Genomic DNA, 23,214 nt, shown 5'->3' with positions numbered 1-23,214 from the left:
TGCCAGAGCTACGAATGCCTCTGAGACAGTTTGCAGTTTTGGGTGAAATCTCTCTGACTTCAGTGGGGTCAAGAGTTTATGTCACATGTCAGGGAGCCTCACATGTTTTTCAAGCTGGTTCAGGGGGAACTGAGCAAAGCCTTGTGACAACTTACTCATTAACCGCTGAGTTTTTCTCAGCTCCTGCCTCTGGTGATGTGCTTTCCTTTTGTTTCTCTGGGAGGGGAGAGTGGAAGAAGGGGAATGATTATATGCAAACAGTAAGATAACAGAACAATCCCTTTAGCAAATGACCCCACCAAACCTGGATAAAGCAGCAGGTATTCCCCAACTCAACTCGTGTCAGGATCTCACCATGCCTCTGGAGTCTGAACAATGAAATTGGGACTGCTCAGTAGCCTACAGGAGACTGTGCATGTTGGCACTGTTCCATGGGGCCATGGTGCTTGCAGAGCAGTCAATGGAACATGATATTTCTGCAAGGATCAGTCCTAAGGCACATGTGTGACTTGTTGGCCTCCCCATCTACTCTTGCCTTGCTTCCTACAAAAGCAGCTTGACCTTACATCACCATTCCCACGCTGAAACAAGATGTTACTCAGTGTTAACCCTACTGTAAGTGGAGAGAGAGCAAGGTCCTCTGTTCATTTAGCACAGATGTAGTTACATATGGAAAGGAGTTTTCCTTGGAAAGACAGAGCACCTGCTCTCAGTCTTATCTGCTGCAATGGGATTTAGGTCTTTCCTTTGGTGAAACTGAGTCCAAGCTTCCAAACTAATTTGCAAATCATTTTTATTTTGCCAGCACATTCCCCGGGTTTAGGGCTGAGAGAAGTGCAGCGTAAATTCCACAGCATCCCACCATAATATATTCTCACTTGTGCAGCTTTCCTGACAGCTCATTTAGAACAAATTCTGAACTATTTGCCAACACATTAAAATGGGTTTTCTACATGTTAAAACAAGTGCTTTCTTGCACATTAAATGAGTTTCTTGCTTCATTCCTAGTGTAAGAACAGAAGACCAGATCTTAGGGGTTTCAATATCTCTTGTAAGCCAAAAGGGAGACTGAAAACATGTGAAGCCTAAAATTTTATAGAGGAAATACATTTAGTCTTTTGCTAGCCATTGCTCTGCTAGAAGATCTCTGATATAAAGGGGAAATAGAGAGAAAGCATCAAGTGAAGATAGTATATATGTATGTTTGTTTGCACATGCAATTCTTGTTTTCCTCCAAGCAGCACTTTGGGGACAGGTAATCCTACCTTAACTATTTAACAAATGTATTTGAACCGTAAAAAGTGTATTTGAAGGCAGAAGGATCTCTGTGATTCCTATGGTTGGGCCCAGAAACAAAATCCTGAGCTCATTGCAGCCGTGATGTGTACAACCATATTTCAAAAACCTTTCTTTTTTTTCTTTGGCTGCACCTGAGCAGAAGAGGTGTCCTGGTGAGAAAGTATTTGGGCTGGGGAAAAGTACTTTTAGCCTTCTGAGCTATCCCTTTGATTTCTTATACCTTTGTGGAAGCCACACAAAACAGAGCCAGGTTGGGGAGGCGATGAGACAGACGACAGTTGTTCTGTGCAAAGGATGTGACCAGGTCGTGGGGCTCAAGCAGTTGTGTCCCTGTTTGGTGAATCAGGATGGGGCTGCTCATGCTGACCAGCCTTGTCACAGCCCTTTGATCTGTCACTACTGGGCACTCTCAGAGGCATTGGAAGAATTGGAAGAATTCGCCTTCAGGTGTTTTTTTTTTTTTATTTATTTATTTATTTATTTATTTTTTTTTTTCTTCATTCAATTTAAGGAGAGCTGTTTCTTTTTTGCTTCAGCTGTGTTTTCAAAGCACTTGCCAAAGGTGAAGGGTAGCCACAGAGACTGACAGCTGAGCACACCAGCTGCCTGCCCTTCATAATTGCAGCTTTCCAAAAACTGAAAACGGTTCTTTTATCTTTTATCTTTGTTTGGTTTTGGTGTGTGTGTGTGTGTGTTTTTAAACCTCACTTATCAGAACCTTTAGAGGAAGGGGACTTTATCCTCTAAATGACAGTGGCATATGGGTGGGGATGGAGGGGACATCATTGCCCTTCTCTGACAGGGCTCATCATTACTAAGACATCTCAGGAAGTTCTCTGTGACCGCAACTATCTTCTGTTCCTGTTCACCTCATGGCTTTTTTGTTATTGGTGGATTTTGTTATTGCTGGATTTGTTTTGTTTTGTTTTATTATTTGTTTTGTTTTTTATTTATTATCTTTCCAAGTGGAGATATATTTGGAAAGCTAGGTGCATGCACACATGAGGCTGTATTTCCTCATGAGATCGTACTGAAGACAAGCTGATTTGTGTGCCTTCATACGCCTTTCACTGCTTCTATCCTCATCTTGGTGTCTATTTCCTTTCTTCTTCAGGAAAATGGGGGCCACTGCCCCAGTGTGACCCATCTGTAAGGTACAACAAAACACAGACCGCCCGCCCTGCTCCCTCAGACACCTCCCAGTATGGATGGCTTGATTGAGCAAAACAGTGTGCTGATGCACAATAAGATTGCCGAAGCCGGGAAAAGGAATGGTTTAATTAACACAAGGAACTTGGTAGCAGAGAGCCGAGATGGCCTGATCTCCGTGTACCCAACCCCGCAGTATCAGAGCCACCGAGCGGGGAGCCTTTCCTCTCCGAGCTGCCTGGAGAATGGCAGGAGCGACCCCGTGCAGCAGCTCCTGGATCCCAACATGCTGCAGCAGACAGTGGAGTCCCACTACCGGCCCAACATCATCCTCTACTCGGAGAACGTGCTGCGCTCGTGGGGCGAGAGCATCGGCTCGGAGTGCTGCGAAACCACCTTCATCGAGGACCGCTCCCCCACCAAGGACAGCCTGGAGTACCCGGACAGCAAGTTCATTGACCTCTCGGCAGATGACATCAAGATTCACACCCTCTCCTACGATGTGGAGGAGGAGGAGGATTTCCAGGAGCTAGAGGTCAGATGTCACTTGGGATCCTTGCGGAAGGCTTGGGGTGGGGGAGAACATAATGGGCTTAAGTGCACAGCTTCTGAGTCCTGGTCTTCTTGGGATCAGAGGTATTGCTCTCTCCTCCATCCAGGACAGCGAGCATTTACTCATCTTTATTTGCTGGGTAAAGTCCCAACTCTGTGGATATTCCCAGTGAATGGGCTGGTCACAGACCAAAGAAAACCCATGCGCTTAAATGCTGGTAAGGCTGGGGCCAGAAGCACCTGTCCACAGCTTGTCTTACTCAACATCATCTCTTACTTTCTCCTGACCTGAGCTGGGTATAAAGCTGGTTGTTTGTCTTACTAGCTCAAACATGAAACGTGCCTCTTTGTGAAAACAAAACCAGGAGTCTTTGGGTTTCTAGACACAATGAATCCCATGCATTTGAAAAAGGTTTTTTTTCTGATGGAATGAAACACTTCATTACACCCCAAATGTGATGTTTTCTTTCACTAGGTTCCCGTGCTTCATTGATTGCTCACACTAAAGTAACATACATTTTATTCTCCAAATGGGGTACTCTATGGAAATCAACGTCATTCTTTCGTAAATGATGCATTTTTAACTTTAGAAAATCTTTACCTATTTGGCTGAAACCAGCTGCCCAAAGGTAGCATAGTTTTTTACTGGCCAGTGCATGTGAGAATGGAGGGTGTTCACGATGCTGCTAATTACAAAACTTTTCCAGCATTGATCATAGACTCCTAAGCTAGCAAAGACCGTTTGTCAGCCTGGAGCAAAGACATAGCTTCAATCTGAATGCCCAAGATGAGATAAGGAGATTATTTTCTCATGTTCTCTCTTGCAGGGGTTTTCTCCATTGAGACCTAACAAGTCCTAAAACTTCTATTTTCACCTCCTGTAATACCAGTAATACCAGTGACTGTTTTATTCTCCTTTCTCTCTGTATTGCTAAGGTATGGGGAGAGAGGTGTTTTTCCCGGTGTGTGCCAGCAATGTAGTATTCAGTAGCTCCACAGGGAGACAAGAAGTTTCTCTCCAGGGCCCGTGATGGTGCTAGCTCAAATCACACCCTCTGCAGCATTTCAAAGGGACTGTGGGAAACCTCATTTAAAAATAAAAATAATAAAAAAAAATCATAATAAAAGGCCTAGATGCCGCTTTTTTGCCCTAGATTCTCTCATGCAGCAGTTGTGATGCAAGTGACAGCAGCAGGCAGTAATTGCCTAATGGTGTTATTGACACATCTGGCCTGACATTGAGGCAGAAAAAAATAAAAGACCTCATGTCAATCCAGCAAGGCTTTCTTTAGCTAGAATGGGCTAAAAAAAAGACCAGGGAAATATGCACAACAACAACAACAACAAAATACTTTGTACCAAGAATATTTTGCTATTTCTTGGTGGGATTTTTAAAGTGCCTTTGCAATGTAGGGCATCTCATCCATTGGCACCACAGGAGCTTGGATCAGCTTTGCACAGAAAACACTTGTTTCTAGAAAACCACCTGTAAAACTGGAGATCTGGGGAAAGGGACTTCACGCTCCTCCTCCTCAGATCTCCAGGGGAGAAAGGAGAGAGTTTACATCCCCATGCCTTTGCAAATGTTTGTAACATGCTGTAACAGTGTGTGCATCATTTTCCCAGGGTTCTCCTTCCTGTCTTTCTGTGTAACTGTGCTCATAAACAAAGAGGTGTAAGGATGTTCTTCCCTGGGCTTAATTAGTACAGAGGTTTGCTGGAGATATAACTGCATGTGCTGAGACTCCAGGAATGGAAGAAAGTATTTGAGGACAGCAGTCACCAAGAGGAGGAATGAAACATACTAGATCCTTAACTACATTAAAAAAAATTGCTTATCTGTCCAAATGAGAAATACAGCATCTGAATCATGCAGCATGAGTCTGTCCCAGTAGAAAGCTTTTTTCCCCACCAGTTACAGACAAGAAGAAAATGCATTTTTAAATTACTAATACACCCAAAGTAGGGTTGAAAGGTTTAGCAGAAGGACTGGGAGCAAAAGTTAGGAGAAGAGCAAGAGAGGATAACATAGGAGAGGTCCAATCTTCTGCTTCCACATTGAGGAAGACCTTTCTGGCCTTGCTCACATCTCTCTGGCACTGCCAGTGTTAGTGCAAAGCACCTGCCTCAGGGTCTTCAGGACTGGATATTTAGTTCCTTGGAAACATGGAAAAATCTAACTCATCCTCTTGTAATGAGCCCCACCATGTAATACTTACCTGGAGTCTGTGGACACATGCCAGGAACAGCTTTTATGCACCCAGCTGGTCAGTGTGTTTCTGCCAATGTTTAGTTTTTGATGACAGTCAGGCTTTTGACGAGCAGAAAGGTTGTTGTTTTCTTGCAGAAAACCTTACCACAGCCGAATGTTCTGGGAAAAGCCAGCTGTTCTGACTGACTGACAGCAATGTGGTTTCGGTATGAAGAGTTGACCCAGCCAGGCTGCAAGGGTTGCTGCTCTGCTGCCTGTTGTCCCCTTCAGGATGGGTTTCACCAGATCATCAATGTCTTCAACAGCTTGACTACAAGGAGGCATCTTCTTCCTTCTTCAGGTGTAGGGACTCTGAAAAATCCTGGGAGATGTAGCGGAGGATCAGAATATGTCCAAAGCAGGGGTCCTGGCATTCACTGCAACAATTCAGTCGTATTTAACTTTGGCATTTCTTTACCAGCAGTGTGTCTCAGGTCCTAGCATAATGTTATATGGAAATCACAATTTTCTGGAGGGAAAAACATCTCTGCAACAGCTCTCATTAGCATATCCAGCCCCACTTTGCTCCAGCAATTACCAGCCATGAAAGCAGAAGGCTGTGCATTCTGTCAAAGCTTTAAACTTCTCCTTTCTGTGCCCATCCCTGAAATCAAACGATTCCCTATTTAGGTATCTCTGGAACCCTTATAAATATCTTATGAGTTCTTTATGCCACAACTAATGGACAGACAACTTGTCAAATGTGGTGCCAGTGAAATATTACATGCGTTCCTAGCTGAAATACCCTCCTGTTAGAGTTCATGTGTAAATGCAGTGCCATCCAGAAACATCATTTGTCATATTACACTCCTGCTACTCTTCCTCCTAGCCCCTAGATAGATGGCTTATTTAGAGGAATCCAAGCTATTGATGGCAGAAAATTGAATTATTCGTATGTGTCGCATAAAAGAATACATCTGAGTTCTCTCTTAAAACCTTTTTTCCCAGCAAAGTCTGACACAGTCTCTGCAAAGCGAAATAAATAGAATGTTCTGGGGAGTAAAAGAAGAAAAGAAATGTAGTGCTTTCAAGCTAAAACTTCCTTTTTTTTTTTTTTTTCCTTTTTTCTTCTTCCTATGAATTGCTGGATGCTGCTGTGAAAACCCATCCCTTTGACACGAGCATAGAAGTGTAGAGAGAGAAGGTGGATCCTAAGCCATGTCCTGTTCCATCTTACTGCTCTGCACAGCATGCCCAAGCACCTCCCTTCTCTGTCTCTTCTGCAATGTGAAGAGAAGGCCATGGAGGGGGGTTATGCAAGGGAGCCCCCTGATGTGAATGTCTTCTCATAATGCTGCCAGCTTGCAGGGACTTGGACTATCCTGCATCATGAGAAGAGATGAGCTGTTGCGTCCTGAGCCTCCCCTGGGACCAGATATCCAGAAAGTGTGTTTGGACACCCCCTGGGGAGGTGTCCACCCCCTGGAGAAGAACTCTGGAAGGACTGCACAAAATTGAGTCTCAAAACGGTGGTAGATGTGTTTCAGTGTAAAGAAATGGAAACTAATACATTTACAGAAAAATATAATCTAATCTATGTGGACTCACTGCTAAGCTTCTAACTGTGAGCTGCAGCTCAGGAAAGAAACTGAGAAGAAATCACTTGTCAGTTCTCTGAAATTTCAGGGCACAGTGTGCAGGTCAAGCCAATAAGACAAGAAAATATTGGATGTCATAAAGAACACTGAGGACAAGACAGGGCACCGGCAGCATTTTGCTGCTGTATAAAATCTCACTGCAATCCACTATCTACATAGCATTTGTATTCTTCTTAATGATGTAGTGGAGATAGAAAAGGGTAACAAAAAATGATTAAGAGGAAGCTGCAGCCTCCTTACGGAAAGCGGTGAGAAAAGCTGGGGCTCTCCATTTTGTAGGGTAGAAAGCTGAGGGGTGTATGAACCTCCTGGATGCACAAGATCATGAAGGTGAAGGATAAAGTGAATGCAGACCTGCTGCTCAGCAAACCTGCAATAGTAGAAGTTGGGGAAACTTGAGAGAAACTTGAGAGAACTGTTGAGAGATTGCCTTAACACAGATATCTTAAAATTGTTCTTCACATACAGGGCAGTGAACACTTGGTGAACCTGCTGTCACAGGAGGTAGTGGTGGAACAGCAAGTTCAGAAACGATTAGACTGATTTATGGACAAGGGATCCATAAAAAGCTATTAAAAGCAATGGGCACAGCTTTTCTTTCTAATATCTTTCACACAACAGTTGTGGATGCTGGGAGAGCACAAGGGATGGGCTGCAAAGTGTCCAGGTTTATGTGAGCTCCCTGCACAGCAATGTCCTGCTGCTTCTGTCAGGGGCAGAGCACAGGACTCAATGGACCTGACCCCATAGGACATGCTTTATGCCTCCGTGTTCCTTCACAGGCACATTATTAACAGGTTACACGAGGGATTACACTTCATTTGCATGTGATTTATTTTCTTCCCTTAGAGGAGAGGCCACTGGAGTCTGGAGGTACGGAGCCCTACCAAGGGATATTAACCTTTATTAGGCAGCCCTCGGTGAGGGAAGCATGGCTGAGAAGTCACGTCCAGCAGTCTCCAAGTGCCCTTCTATGAATCTTGCTAACGGCAGCCTTTTCCCAGTGCAATTCTCTTTCTCATCATCACTTCCCTGAGTTGCTGGACTGACACTGTACAGGCCTCCAGCCCCTAAGCAGCAGGAGCTGTGGGTGAGCTGCAAGCTGTCATTAGCAGAAGGTGGGGATGGGGCACACATCTCTGAGGAGCAGAGCACTAAGAAAGCTGTGTCAGCTGCAAAGCAAAAAGAGGACAGCTGTGGAGGGTCACTTCCTCCCTAGCTTGAGCCGTGCAATGTTACTTTTTCAGTTAAAGTGCCACGCATGTGCCTTCCCGATGAACTCAGGGGGATTCTGGATGGAAGCCCCTGTCACTCACACAAAGATCAGGGATATTTACTTCATGGCTGTTATTACTGCTCTCCAAAAGAAGGAGTGTGATTTAGGAGGTGATGGCAGCTGGGCTGGTCCTGTATGGATTTGTTTATGGCTTTCTGCAGTAATCCCCTTCCAGAGGCAGTGTGTTGAATATAAGTTACTGAAGAGCTATAGACAGACTGGCTGTGGGTGTCTAGAGAGCACCACAAGGTAGTTGAACAAAATTCAGGAGGAAGAATGGGCTTGGACACCTGCACCAAGGTGGTTTTTTTTTTTTTTTTTTTTTTTTTCCTTTCTTCCCTGTAACATTTTGGCATTGTGAAGGGATTTATAAAAATCTTTCTAAGCAAGGAGAGACACCTGCAAGCCCATCCTGGAAGGCTGCCTGCTTGACTGGCAAGGCATTATAGACCAGGAGTTGAGGGAGCAAAAGGAATTTGCACCAGGTCAGGGTTAGTGGACAACAGAATATTTAAATACCTTTAAAATTGAATGAAAGGACGTGGAAAACTCAAAATGGTAAAAATAAATGAATTAACAAACCCACAAATAAATAAGTAAATAAATAATACACTGACATGCCAAGGAATCCATGACGGCAACAGGCTTTAGAGACATCACTTATTAAGAAAGCATCAGCCAGGTGATGCCCAGTGACAAGCAAGTGCATTGAGGAAGAACAGTGATAAACCACAGCCCTTGGTGGGAGAGCTACCTCCCAGCATGCTGCCTTCACCATCTGCTGCAGTGAGGCCAACTCAGACTGCTTGCAGAAGAGCAAAGGGATGGAGAGCGCTGGTCAGAATAGGGCCTCATGTTTAACCACATTACCAAACCAGGCATTGCGAGGAGGGAAACAGAGCACACATTATCTTACAGTTGGTTTCCTGAAAATCCATCAAAGGTTGCTAGCAGCTGTGGTTCACAGCAGACCTCCTTGTCTGACTTCACCAGTGTGACCAGCATTTAGCTGCTGGAAGGGACTACGTGACCATCAAGTCCAGACTATGTCACAGGCAGCCCATGGCAGGCTGCCTGGAGAGCCTTTGTTCGCTCATAATGTCTCAGCTGAGGTAAAGCACATAGCTTTTAGGGATAGCTAGCTTCAATTTAAAAAAGGTCTTTGTGTAATAGAAAATCCATTACAACTGCAGAAAAGTGTTCATCACCATCTCTGTTAAAAATCTGCACCTTGTGTCTGCTCTTCCTCTGTTCCACTTTCAGTCACTGGGGTTTCTTATGATTTTCTGCCAAACAACAGAGCTGTCTGATCAGAAATTATCTACTCACAGAGGCACTTAGAGATTGTGATGAAATTGCATCTTAAAGTTATCTTACAAGTGAAGTTGGCCTTTTCACCTTCTTCCTGGGTTAAAGATTTCCTGCGGCATGATGCACATGGATTTTTCATTCTGATTTTTTTTGATTCTGAATGCCTTGCTCTGTGCCGGGTGATTTCTGCTCCCAAATCTGATGGATTGATTGATTTCTGCTCCTGGTCGTTTGGGAAATGCCAAAAGCAGCCCCCTTGAATGTAGAGCTCAAGGTTTCCCATCAGCTTATCCAGCACCCAAATTCCAGCTCTGCAAAATCCCGCAGGTTCTGTGTCTGGGAAGTAGATACCTCCCTTCTCCCAACAAGGTTTATTTCTCCTACTCATCCTTCGTTACATTCAGTTTCTGCAACAATTCAATATATGCCCTGCCCACATCACTTATGCCTAATGAAGTGTAGGGCTGCAGAGGTGTGCACCATTTAGAAACGTGGGCATAAGAGAGAGTCAAAGAGCTGGTGTGGGGGAGTCCCATCTGGAGGAAAGGAAAGGAAATGAAAGGAGAGGAGAAAAAGAGCTGCTTTCCTTCTTTGTCATTCTGTGTCATGCTGTGCTTTCTTCAGAATTTCATGTCCTGGGGAGATGTCCTCTGGGGCCTGTTCTGGTAACTCCAATATTGCCTGAGCTCTTGAAATCACCTCCTTCTCCAAACAGCCATGGAAATGCTTGTGGATAAACTGAAGCAGGAGACTGCTTTATCCTGTGCTGTCTTTTCAGCTAAACTCCAAGTGTGTTGGCAAGGGACACACAGCGACAGTCAGGATGAGGAGGGTTGGTGTCATTGTAATAACTGTTTTTGCTACAAAGGATCCACTGAAAGCAGGAAGTCCCTACTGTGCGCTCAGCAACCTCAGAGATCGTTTGTCATTTCTGCTACAGGGCTGTTTGCACAGGTATTTGTTTGCACAGCAGCATCTTGCATGGGCTGCAGAGAGCAGCTCCTTTGGCAAGGGGAGTGACTGTGGACCTTGCTGAGATTACACACAAAGGCATAAAGATGTGTCTCCAAGACAAAGTCTGACTTCAGGTGGAAAGATGCTGCCTTCTGGAAATATTCTCTGTGTGTCATGGTTAAAATTTGTTGCTCAGTTGCAACGTAAGCTGCTGGAACTGGATGTTAGGTCTGAAGAGGAGTGAATCCCTCAAAATCCTGAAGAGACCATCAGCTGTTGCTGCTGTTGCTTGATGATCCATGATCATCTTGTCCCTTGTAACTTACTGCATTGCAGCTGCATTAGGATGTATTTTACTCTGTTCCCATCCCAAGGTTTTTGTAGCATCATGAAGACATTGATGTCTTTTGATTGAGGAGCTTTGTTCAAAGAAGATAACTCGGTCATGTCTTTATCACCTCAGTAATAAGCCTGGAGTTACTGGGAGTTGCCACGAGAGTAGCTATTAGGGATCTCTTCACTACTGATGAACAGAACATCACCTCAAGCAAGAAAGGAATGCTCTTTGCCAAGTACTTTTTTTTCTTTTGGTTACACAAGTTCTAATTTCATTGCTTACTCTTTGGCTGTAGTATGCATTAGTAGTAGAACTGTAGCAAGAAAAAAAAATAATAGTTTGATATTCAGATTGCTTATTCTCATCTAGGCCAACATTAAATAAAGAAAAACTTGTCTGTGCTGTTTTGCTTACCACCCAAGCCTTAAAAATTAATTAGTTATGTTATTCTCTAGCTTCTGCAAGAGTTAAAAGCTTTCAGTCAGATTAGTGTGATTAGGATGTAGTAAGTACTATGTAAGTTTATAAAGAGGCTGTTAAACATGAAAGGCGCAATGCTGTGGACAAGAATATTCCTGATTATGCAGGATTAGTCAGTTAACCCAAAGCGATTATAACTGGTGACAGAAATTCTGATTTCTCAGCAACTCTAGTATCCAGCACATCAGCATCAGTGTGCAGCCCTTGTGAAATCATGACCAAGTGAAGACAGCCAGCCAGATTGTCAAAAGCTTCCCCATGTTAAAAATGTTTCTAGATAGGAAAGATGTCTAGATAACCTCAGGCCTGGGTGTTGGTGGGGGAGCACATTATAAGAGAAAAATAGAACATTAGGCAGGAATGCTTGCTTGGAGGAAAAAGTGTTTATCCAGAAGTGATAAGAGATACTTTTTGCCTTTTGTTGTTGGATTTTATTTACTTATTTATGTATTAGAGCCCTACTAATTCCTACCTAGGTTACATTCTCTGATCAGAATTGTTGTTACCTTTGGTGAATGACAGTCAGATCATCTACTCCGATATAAATACTACAGGGACTTCACCCATCAAAACAGCATTCATAGCACAAATCTACAGTTCAATTAGTACATTTCTATAGTGACTTCATCTTTCCCAACAAGAGTTTTCATGTTAGCATAATTAAGAAAACTTCTGCTATTATCCTCTTGCAGTCTAACAGCCACATCTCAAGTTTGCATGGAAACTGTCTAACATGTCATGATTTCACCACCCTGAGAATGCTTTCTAAAAAGCAGCAAAACTGATAATTTTATGGTTCATCATTTGATCAAAGTTATCTAGAGACTCTTAGCCACATTTCATCTCGATCTACAACAAAAGGCAATTTGAAATACCAGACAGGTAGTCTCCACAGATACAATATCAGCACACTACTCAGCCAACAACTGGGTAATCAAAAGCATTTTCCATTTTATCTTCCCTGTCATGAAATTCAGGTAAGAGCACTGTTTCAAGAGACAGTTTCAGCAATGATGTGGATTTTCTTCCTCCCCCTCCCTTCTCTTACTCTTGAAATGAAAGATTATTGATATTAAAAATGACTTACAAACCTTGTTGTGAAAATTGAAGCAGAAAGGTAAGTAACCAAGCTCAAAAGCTGCACAACAGCATCATCAGCTGTCCCTTCAGAACTAGGACTTTATTGAGTTTGGGCCAAGTAGAGCTTTGCCATTTCTGCTAGGTTATCAAGGCTCCCATAACAGGCTGGGGTGTCCCACAGCGAGTTGTTTTGCACATGCAGGTGTTCCTGTGCACCGCAGTCTCAGAGCATGGGAACATGTCCCTCCCACAGCCCAGGCCTCTCTGGTCTGTGGTCAGTGTTTGCCAGCAATTCCCCTGAAAGTGGTCTGTCCATCTTAGCAAGCAATGGGTCAGGTCACCTGTCTGGTTCCCAAAGGAGTTGGCTCAGGAAGTAAATGCTTTCTCTGATGCTAAGTCTTTCAAATATCATTAGCCTGACTGTATTTTCTGTGTCCTTCTTAATTGTGGCTCACTAGTATTTAGAAACTTACACCATTGCATATGGTTTCATTTTCGTCTTGGACACTTAGCAGTCTGTTCCAGAGTTTCTAAGTTATAACTCACTGGTGGAAGAATATCAATTCATCATTCATTTTGGCTAAAATGTCAGGCACAGGACCCAGGCACATGAGGACAAGTTTCTAAATATGACATCTGTCTTTCAGTGTCTTTCTTTCAGTCAGGTTCTGCACAGCATTTCTCCTACAGTCAGTAAAGAAAAAGCAACCCCAGAAGATTGTTTTAGAAGATTTTCAGCCACCTCATTTCAGACTGGAGGTGCTCCCAGGGTGACTTAATACATTGTGGGACCATTCTTGCACCAAAACTGTAACTCCAGAGTTACACTTCCTAAAAACACTACCTTAACAGCACTTCTACATTTCTCTCTCCCTTGCTATTCCAGAGTGATTACTCAAGTGACACTGAAAGTGAAGACAATTTCCTGATGATGCCGCCAAGAGATCATCTCGGCCTCACTGTGTTCTCCATGCTCTGCTGTTTCTGGCCACTGGGAATTGCTGCCTTTTACCTGTCTCATGAGGTAATGCTAAAACATATCCTGCTAATTATTAATTTTGCATCCACAAAGTAGCTATTATCTCACACTGGCAAGGAAAGTTCACCAAGACACACATGTGGTCATGACAGCCTCTCAGGGTGGTGGGAGGTGGTTAAACAGAGTCGTGTGTATGCGTGAAACACTGTTCTCCACCTTACTATGTCTCTGTGGTGATAGTGGTAGTCTTGGGAGATATTTTAGTGAGCAAGGGATCTACAAAATATTCTAGGTTTTCATTGACAATGGTCAGGTTCAATGTCAGTTTATACAATGTACAGCTAGGGATTTTCTCTGCACCAAAATTTTGAGTGGAAAACACCCCTGCTATATCAAATGTTCAGATTTCCCATTGTGTAAAATAATTTATTAGTTCCTAAGCTGGTCATCTGGAAAAGAAAAACAGGAGTAGAAATTCATTTCTGTTCTACAGAAGCAGATTTGCTTTCCAGGAAAGAATTTCCTTTCCCAATGAAAAATTGCCCAGTCTGTTCTTTTTGTCCAATATTAATATAGAAGTATTTTTTACCAGAGGAGCGATGGTGTTTTGGTTTGTTTCCTTCCTGTGACAGGCTTGCTGTTTCCAGCCTGTGCCTAACAACCACCTAATGCCCCATCATTTGTTTCGACAACTATGTCTTCAGAAGTGCCTGCAGAGTAATTATTGAGTTTCCCAGCAGGGCAGAAAATGTAACATGACAGAAAGTCACACTAAAAGTCTCATCAGTGACTGCAAGGAAACATTCACTTATATTTCTATCTGCTGGTGGTAGCAGTGCCTGTTGGAAGCTACACTGTGCTCTGCAGCACCAAAATTATTCACCCTCTTGCCTGCCTTTCTTATCTGCCTGCTCTAAACATCTACCAGCATGGCGTATATGTCAAACCAGAACAGGCACTTCAGATCTGAAGAATCCTGCCCTTTAATATCAAATAAAGAGACACGGCATGAATGTTTTGTTATTCTTTTTATTATTTGTTTCTGTTTGTTTAAATTTAAATGTTCTATCATTGAGCTTTGAAGCCTCTGAGACAATTAAGTTTGTCCAGTGGAAAATAACAAGTTTCCTTGTCTGAGTACTATTGATTTCTCAAGTTTGGATCAAGGAATTTGTCTGATGATAATGACAGCACAAAGTAAGAAACTGGGAGGAAGCCACATGCACTTTAGTACTTGGACAAGGCAGGATTTTTTACCAAAGCTGCAGCAAAGGAAGGGTTCTGAGTATGGCATCACTGGCACTGTATTTGCACTGTGTTGGGGAAAACAGTGCATTCATTAATTTCCTGCAGTAGCTTTCCTTTGGGAGGCCTGGGGACTGCTAGCTGGATTTATCCAAACAGTGAAAGCCCAGCGCAGCCCAATAAATGCAAAACAAACAACATAATAAAGTACTAAAAAGCAGCATGGCTGAGAAGCTAATGTGCTGAGAGCCAGTATACGAAGGACAAGACATCATAATAGCTGTGATCTGATCCCAGGGGCCTGCATGACCCCATAAAACCCTGATGCCTTGATAGCAGCATAAGCAAGGTAGGAAAGGTCTTATGAAGGCAGGGAAGAAAATGTATTTGGAAGAGGAGAGACTGCCTTTACAGTATGTTTTGATGGCCTCTTCCCAAGGGGGTGTTAGGACCAGGTATTTGCTGGTTTGAGCCTTGGAGCCTCCTGTGTCGGTGACTGAAGCACAGCGAAGTGTTAATGGATGTTTCAGAAACTGCTGGGCTTAATGATGGATGAGGATAGTTCTTTTCATTTAATTTCCTCCTTTAAAAAACAAGGTGAGAGGGCTGATGAAATGAGGTAGCATTCAGAATGATCTTTTATATGTGAGGTAGTAAAACATTATGTCCTGTTAGCATGTGGCTTCTATTTATGGAGATCTTTTAACTTGAACTCCTGAATAACATTTGAGCTCCCTTGTTAACAAGTAATGGCAGGCTAGCGTTCCCCATCCTTTGTTGAATGTCAGAACTGTACCTAGAGATCAAACTTGGTACTTGCATTCCAACCCTTTTTGAAGTTGCTCAAGCTCTTGACAATTTCACGTGTTCAAAAGTCTCCTGGGTAGTTCAACAAAAAGGCCCAGTCTGGGAAAAAGCTGTGGCACATAGGAACTGCAGGGGTGGAGGCTGCATTCTTTGTGCCAGGACTTGGCACCTGTGGCAAACTTTATTTTTTTATAATAAAACTGGGCTCCTTTAGATGATCAATACATCTGCAGATCTAGGCCTGGTTTGCTAAAGATACATTTGCTCTGCAGATCAATTAAAAGGGACGGGTGCTCTCAGTTTAATCCCGCAGCATCCAGCAGTACATTTACGCTGCATACGTCTGTGTCACGGTGCAAAAGAATTGTACAGGGATCGGTGTCATAAAGTTTCACAGATGCTCTGTATGAACAGAAAGATTAATTTTCCCCACGCTCCATAAATGCAACTTGCTTCCGCCAGGAGCTATTTCCACTCTGTGTGGGACTGGAGGCTTTTGCCAACGTGCTGCTGACTTAAGGCTTCTTGAAAGCCATCTGCACTGAACAGTGCAGCTGTGCAGGGGCTGCCCGTGTGGTGGAACTAAAGATGTGCATCGGGTCTGGCTGAGCCAACAAGGAGGACAGCATAATCTCTTTGCATTCCCCTAAATCCTTCCTGCTGAACCTCCCTGCTACTGCCAATGTAAATTTTCATGGGCTGCTCATTCCTTGATTCTCCCGCAAGCAGCAGGAGCCAGGTGTCCGCTGGCTTTCTCAGGCTGACAAATGCCAGGACAGGTTTAGTGGGATTTTCAGAAGCCATAGGCATGCACCTGAAAAATCCCACCAGACAATTTTCTGCATGCTTAGGTGCTTAAAGAGCCTCCAAACCCCAGCCCTGCTCTCCTTCATGGCAGCACGTGCGGTCTGGCAGGCAGCAGACTCCAATCCAAGCACACAAGAGCAATCGCTTCCCGTCTGCCGTGGTTACTCTGTACGGCAATTAATTCCCCTGTGCAGTGATTGAGAACTGCATGACTCCGTAATTATTCCCCAAATCCATGGATGGTTTGAATGGCACAGCTCAAAATATCATCGCTTGGATGCCTTTGCAGAAAAGTAGAGACTTGTGCACTTTTCTCTTGCATTTGTGCTGGCACGAGGCATACAAGATAAGCCAAAAGAGCAGCTTGTCTTTCTTCATGATAACTTCTGGGCCATTTAGTTACCTTCTATCCCATTTTCAGAGATAGAGGCTTTGAAAAAAAAAGCCTCTTTTGACATGTTATTGTGGTTGCCAGGTAAAAGAAAGCGACAAGTGTCCATGTCCCCACTGGGAGGGAGAAGACAGTATGAACTTAAACTTTATCAAAGACCAGAGATCAGATGCTCAACATGCGTGAATGTATTTCACATTCTTTGTTTTTCTGCATCAGATTTTGACATTTAGCCACTGCTGAAAAGGACAGAAAAATAGCATCCAGGTGTTATCTGTTGAATATTCATTAGAAATCCAGCTCACAGACCCCATCTCAGCTAGAAAAAGCATGAGACAGGACAACAGCGTGACGCACCACACCACCAGACTTGCTTTGTGTGGGGCTGGAGCTCTCCCTTTCACAGCTGAGTCTCAAGTATTTGGAGGATAATGCCCCATGGCAGCAGAGCCCATGGGCGTGCAGATGATGTGCGTGGCCAGGGCACAGAGGAGGCTGTGTTCAACAGGGCAGGTGTGCAGAAGGTCACTGCTGACTGCCTTTGCTCCCTGCAGGCAGATGGCAGATTTGCTGGGCAGAGGATGATAGTGAATACTGAGCAGCACAACCTGTGCTAGCATTAAATAACATGGCTGCTGTTCTCAGCCCAGGTACAGAGAGAGGCTGGCTACCTGCTGAGATAGCCAGGAACATGTGGTACTGTGTGAAAGAGCTGGATCTCTTGTTCGTGGAAGTGCAGCTCTGAAATGGATGCCCCTGGCCTCAGGTTTGGGACATTTGGGTGACATCCCTTGGCTTTGCAAAAAGGCTGTCACATGGTTCAGCACATTCAAGGTTTGCAACTTTTGCTCATTTCAGAGAAGAGGAAAATCTAGTCCAGAGCAGAGAGGCAGAGTGTGCCCTGTGGCCCGTTGGTTCCCCAGGGGGCTGCCAGCAGTCAGCTCTGCCCCAGACCATGATAGGTGCCCTGAAGGGGGGTTCATTAACTAACAGCTCCCCTAATTCTCTGCTTTCCAGGCTGGAGTTGGCTTCCAGCCAGTGGTGAGAGTGTGGGTAGACTTATGCTGATTTGTCACTTCAGGGTAGACATCTCCTGAAGAGAGAGATGTTTGTGCATTCCCCCCAAAAATGGTCATTTAGTGTTGTGTGTCAGCACTTCTGATTTCATTGGGCTGTGGGTGAAGTCTCAGGCCAGGGAACTTTATCAGTGTCTCGTATAATTTCCTCTTCATTCCTCTTTGTCCCTTTGATCTTGTGGTCACATTTCCAAGTCACGAACTATAATTACAAAAAAGGGATTAGATTAATGAATGGCCTGATCGTTTCAGCCCTTAAGCTAGTTTTAAATAATTGGAAAGGTAGCTCACACGTAACACTCCCAAGAGAGTTTAATTCATTATGGAGGTGTTTAATTACAAGGAAGTTTTGGGACAGCACAGACACCAATGTGAAATGCTTGAAGAGATTAGGAGTCTCTTTATTAACAAGAACATCCTGCACAACGGCAAACTTTGTCTGGGAATTGTTCATTGTCAGACTTTTATGCCTCACGCATTATGCTGAGACAGCAGGAGCCAAGAGACGTATCAATAGAGTTCTGCTCCAAGGGTACAAAACATTATTCCCTCCTGGCATCCTCTTTTTGCCCTGCTGTTAATTTTTGTTGCTCATCTATCGGCTCATTATTTCACAGGCTTATGAGACAGCGAATATTGTTTCAGTGCAGAATAATGCACCCGCAACAGGTTACTTGTGCTCCTTCCACTAAACTTGGTGTGCCTGTGCTACCCACAAAATCAGAGGCATCTGGCGGAGGCATCTGAAGAGTAGGGTGATAGATCAACAGTTGATTTGGGGTTTCAGGCACCCTGACATGTAAGCAATTTCACAAAGTTTAAACAATATTTTAATTTAGGCAGAGGTGTTTTTTTTATGATTTTTTTTTTTTTTTTTTTTTTTTTTTTTTTTTTTTTAGCGTAGTAAGAGAGGATTTTTTTTTAAGCATGGACAGGAAATTAGAATTACAGTGAGGGGCCTTTGTTAGTAAACTGCTTGTGTCCCAGCTAAATACTTGTTTTTCACACTTGCAAATATAGACTGTCCAGAAAGAATTACATTATAAGAGACAACACAGAGGTAGATACTTCCTGTCCAAGGGCAAGCAGAGGGAACATGATTCTGCATGCCTCCAGGAGAGTAGGGAGTAGTCCATGCTGCTGTGGAGTGGCAGTCAACCATCTCCCCCTGGAAGACAAAGCACCATCCTCCACCCCTGCAAAGCCCTGAGAAATGAAACCTGATGCATTTATGGATGACATAATCTCTTCTGGGCACCTCAGAGAGGTTTTTGAAATGCCCTTGTGTAGCATTTGCGTCTTTATTTATTTATTTGTTGCAACCTCTGGTGCTGCTGGAGCCAAGAAGGAGCTCCCTCACTGGTGTCAGCGCTCACAGCTCTGTAAGTTAATGGTGCTGTGTCAGTCAGCTCCCACAGGGATTAGTGCTTCAGTGCCCTGCTTTTCCAAGTGAAGGAAAATGCAGAATTGTTACCAGCAGGCCCTTCAATGCTTTCTTTGAACAGTTTCATCCTAGTACGTCCCCTGCTGAAAAAGGCGTGAGAAAAGAAGAGACCCATTGCAGATCTGGGAGTGGAGCACAGACCTCTTCCCCCCTCCTTGTTGGCTATTCCACTATCTGCTTGACAACCATCAGTTGTCAAGAAAGTCAAAAATCTTTAGATGCTGCTTCAATGGCTGTATCAGGAGCCCAGTGATGTGATGAACATCCTCACATCCAAGGTGGCAAATTATGTCCTTTGAATTCTCCCATGGCAAGAAGAGTGCTGTTTATATAACAGAACTTCCTTTCATCTCACACCGTGACAGTACCCTTTTCCAAAACAAAAACAAAAGAAGGCATGCACATTTGAAGTTTAATATATGCAAAGGTAAAATGAATAGGTGTTTTCAACAGCAAAGATTAAGGTTAACCTTTTATCAGTTTGCAGAATGTTCAAGTATTCTTTTTCTTCTTGGAGATCAACACTGTGTACTCAGGGCTACCTTCTAATCTTGGATATACACCTCACCATCTTTCAGTAGCTGTTTTGGTGAGTGCTACTGAATTACTACTTTGTTTGGATGCACAACAAAGTGAAATGATCACTTCTGATTACAATCTACATATCTATTTCAAAGGAGCTGCAGAAAAACTCTTTGAAGGGAAGATATGAATGTAATGATCTAGGCATCCAAAGATGCCTGCCAGACAATCACAACTGGTCATTGATTTAACTGAATTCCCATCAGCAGAAAAGAAATAAAGTTTTTATGGGTATTTTGAAATAAGCCACAGGAACCAGCTGAAAAGGAAGGGATGAGGACCTACCAGCAGCTGTGTAGTTTGTATTGAAAACTGCATCCTGCCTTCCCACAACTAATGTCTATGCTCTTCAGCCTAAAATACACACTGGATTACCTGTTGTATCAAAATATTGGAACAGATGAGTCTCAGAACCCACTGCAAGGCAGAACCTGAGACAGGAATGTGGCTGTTTTATGAATGAACGTGTTAGCTGAGGAAGGAAGGGAGAAGGCTCTCTGTGGCTTCCATGTTTTCAAATGTTGTGCCTGAGCAGCATGCATCACTGGTGATTATGCTCTGAAGTTTTCCTGCAGAGCAAATAGTTGTTATGACCATCCCGACAGTGATCCTATGGACTTTCCAACTGACTGCAAGGGTTTCTTCACGTGAAAATTAAAAGATAAAAAATGAATTGTGTTATGAGAGCCTTGTAGGTCCCTCTGGTAGAAGGCAACACAGTAAAAAAACAGGCTTCTACTGCTAGTGGTGGTGTCCACAGGGACCAACAAGACCAACAAGAAATAAAGACATCCCATTAAATTAAATGGAGAGATTGCATTTGGTTCCCATGATCCTGGACAAAATACTGAGCCAAGCAGGAACAGCTTCCATGAGGCAGCTGCTAGAAATTCAGGCTGCCTGAGGCATACAGATAGGTGCTCTCCTGCTTCGAGAGTTCTTACATTGATCTATAGGCGCCTTGGCATTGCCTCTTACCAGTCCCTGTGGTCTCCTGCTTCCAGCCCTTGTTTCGTTTGTGTTCATAAAGTGGTTGAAATCTTTCACTGAGAAGTGAAAGATTAGTTCATTATCTAATATTATTGCATTGTTTGCAAACACTCTTTCCTAATCTAAACAACAGCATTTGCCGGATGCTTTGCCTCCAGCTGTACCCACGGAGGTAGGCAGGACATTAAAATGCACCTATCAAGGCACATGATCTTAATGTACTGTTGGTAATAAAACTAATGTAGTATTTTATGTGCTCAGGGGAAAAAACACCAACTTTTTTTCTGTTGTGAAAATCTTTCTTTTCCCTTCCCCCATGCCAGTGTAGTATTAAAATGCGTTCATTATGGGGAGTGATGAGCAATGAATTATGAATGACATTTCTACATCTTGACATTTATTGTATTACTTCCATGAAGTGTGAAAGATTCATGGCTGCTTGGGTGAATGGAAGTCCTTGCTTGTTCACAGAGGAACTCAGCTTCCTCCAAAAGGAGAGGAGAGGCCAAAGATGAAAGAAGAGACCATGGCATGGAGCAAGAGATGGAACTGACAATCCCTGCTTCACCACGTTCCTCATCCTGCTTTCCTTGGAGTGAATGCTTTGTTGTTATGAAGTCCACGGGAAGGAATGAAACTCAGAACAGTTGTTATCCAAAATTCCCAGGCCTTTATGAATGGATGGCCAAAGGAGAATAAGCAATGGTGTTATGCCATACACATACATAGACTTACTTATGTCATGGCCTCTCTGAGCTGCTCTCCAGATATAAAAGGCACCAGGTAGTAATAGCATGGTAGGAGTAGGAGAGGCCAAACCTTTTGTTTCCAGGGCTCTTCAGGGAACCACTCTGGAAGAGATTTCATTTTTCTTTCTCAATCATCTCATGGGGATCTCTGGAAGAAATCATGTTCCCTCTCAAAAGCTGGTGGAGAATTCCCTACCCGTGGTTCAGAGCCTTGCAGTTGCTCCCAGCACTTCCCTTTCCTTGTGTCAATAATGGCAGACAGTAAATTCAAAATCCTCCTAGGTGTGATACGCCAGAAAATGGGATTTTGTGATCCCAGACACATGGGCCTTTGGACTAATTTAAATAGTAATCATCCCAGCCTGGGATTTCTGGATTTCATTCAAGACACCACACTCGATAATTTTGCTGAATGTGTCCTCATTTCTTGACCTTGTAGCACAGATGGCATTGTTCTAAGCAGGTTTCTACAGCCTACAACTAATTAAGCAATTAATTAGGAGCTTGCACTTACACAGGAGCTATTGTAAAGCAATAACTTAAGTGACCTTATGGGACCTTGCTACAGCATTGATCCAAAGACTCTCCAAACTGTCTTTGCTAAGGTTTCACTGCATCTGCTTAGTCTTAATTTGAACCACAGCTGTGACAGATTGGACTGACCCTGAGCGTCGCTGGGCGCTTCCTGATGTGCCTTGAGGACGTCTCACCTGCATTTGAATGCTTTCCTTTAATGAAACTCATGAAGATCATCTTGGCCTGTGGCATGCAGTATCTATTCCTAAACTGTGGTAGAAACAAATTTCTTGTTTCCCAGGGCTTTCAGAATTCCCCTGATTTAAATGGATATTTACATCACACGGGGATAGTTTCTTATTCTTACCGTATCTCACTTTGTTCTGTCAACACTTTAGTAATTTTCCCCTCATCAACCTTGTTTCAAGCCTTTAGATATTCTGATTCTAATTGTGTCATAGAAATGATGCCTAATGACTCTCTCCCCCATTTTTAATAACTTTTGTGTTGTATAATAACAACAAACCCATAATACAAACGTGTATGTCTGCTGATTGGAAAACAGATCATCTTGGAAGGTTTCAGTGCGTGTAAGCCCTCTGACTGCAAGAAGAATAAGAAGCATTTGTTCATATTCATTTTTTTTTTTTATTAACAGCTAGAAATTTCAAGGTATTTCAGGGCATTGCATCCAGCCTGAGGAATAGGTAATATTGTTTGTCTGTTTTTTGCTCATGAACTGCAAGTGGAGTTTTGTGTTCTCCACACGTTTCTTAAAGTTATTCATGTGAAATATTGAAAATGGAGAAGAAGGAAGTGGCATTTAAGCAAAATTTAAGGTAATCTCAAAGAGCAACTTTTCACTGTAGCTTGGGTTGAAACCAAGAGTGTCTCAGTTCAGGGTTCCTGTATTCCTGTGCGAACATCAGACCCAGATCAGCCCTTGTTCCATACACACTACCTCTAAATGGGGCACCACATTGGCTCTGCTTCATTGAGGGAACTGAGGACTCAAGAGCAGAAAGACCTTCATCATGGAAAAGTAACAGTAGCATTCCTGCTTCTCCTGACAATGCAGCTCTCTGTGGGTGATGCCTGTTCTGTCTCTAGCACCCTTTGCATCCATAACCACCAGGCAACCATGACACCTGATATTTGGGCAGATCACGCTGCCAGTGCACTGGGAAAGAACAGTACAGAGAAGTACAAAAGAGAGTACAAAAGGAGAGGAATCTACATGGTGCCTGTTGGAAGGGCACCGTGACCGAGGTGCTCTGGCCATTGCACAACCTCTCTCCTCCTGTCTTGCCAACTGTGCAGTCAGCCTCTGCACACCTTGGT

The 23,214-nt window shown here is 43.4% G+C and overlaps 1 protein-coding gene across 3 annotated transcripts in view; it reads left to right on the top strand.

The window, feature by feature from the left end:
- SYNDIG1 (synapse differentiation inducing 1) overlaps window positions 1-23,214 on the top strand; it is a 69,073-nt gene that overhangs the window by 10,857 nt on the left and 35,002 nt on the right. For all 3 annotated transcript variants that reach the window (XR_014691568.1, XR_014691569.1, XM_084514800.1), the window contains exons 2-3: window positions 2,414-2,983; window positions 13,174-13,311. Coding sequence is in view for 1 of the 3 variants with exons in the window: in XM_084514800.1 (XP_084370926.1) it covers window positions 2,504-2,983; window positions 13,174-13,311 (618 nt within the window). In the remaining 2 variants the exon portion in view is untranslated. The remainder of the gene's footprint in view (window positions 1-2,413; window positions 2,984-13,173; window positions 13,312-23,214) is intronic.

The sequence above is a fragment of the Aythya ferina genome, assembly GCF_964211825.1.
Source record: "Aythya ferina genome assembly, chromosome: 3".
NCBI classification, from domain to species: domain Eukaryota; kingdom Metazoa; phylum Chordata; class Aves; order Anseriformes; family Anatidae; genus Aythya; species Aythya ferina.
The sequence above is the reverse complement of the archived record's forward strand: the minus strand, read 5'-3'. Positions and strand labels throughout refer to the sequence as shown.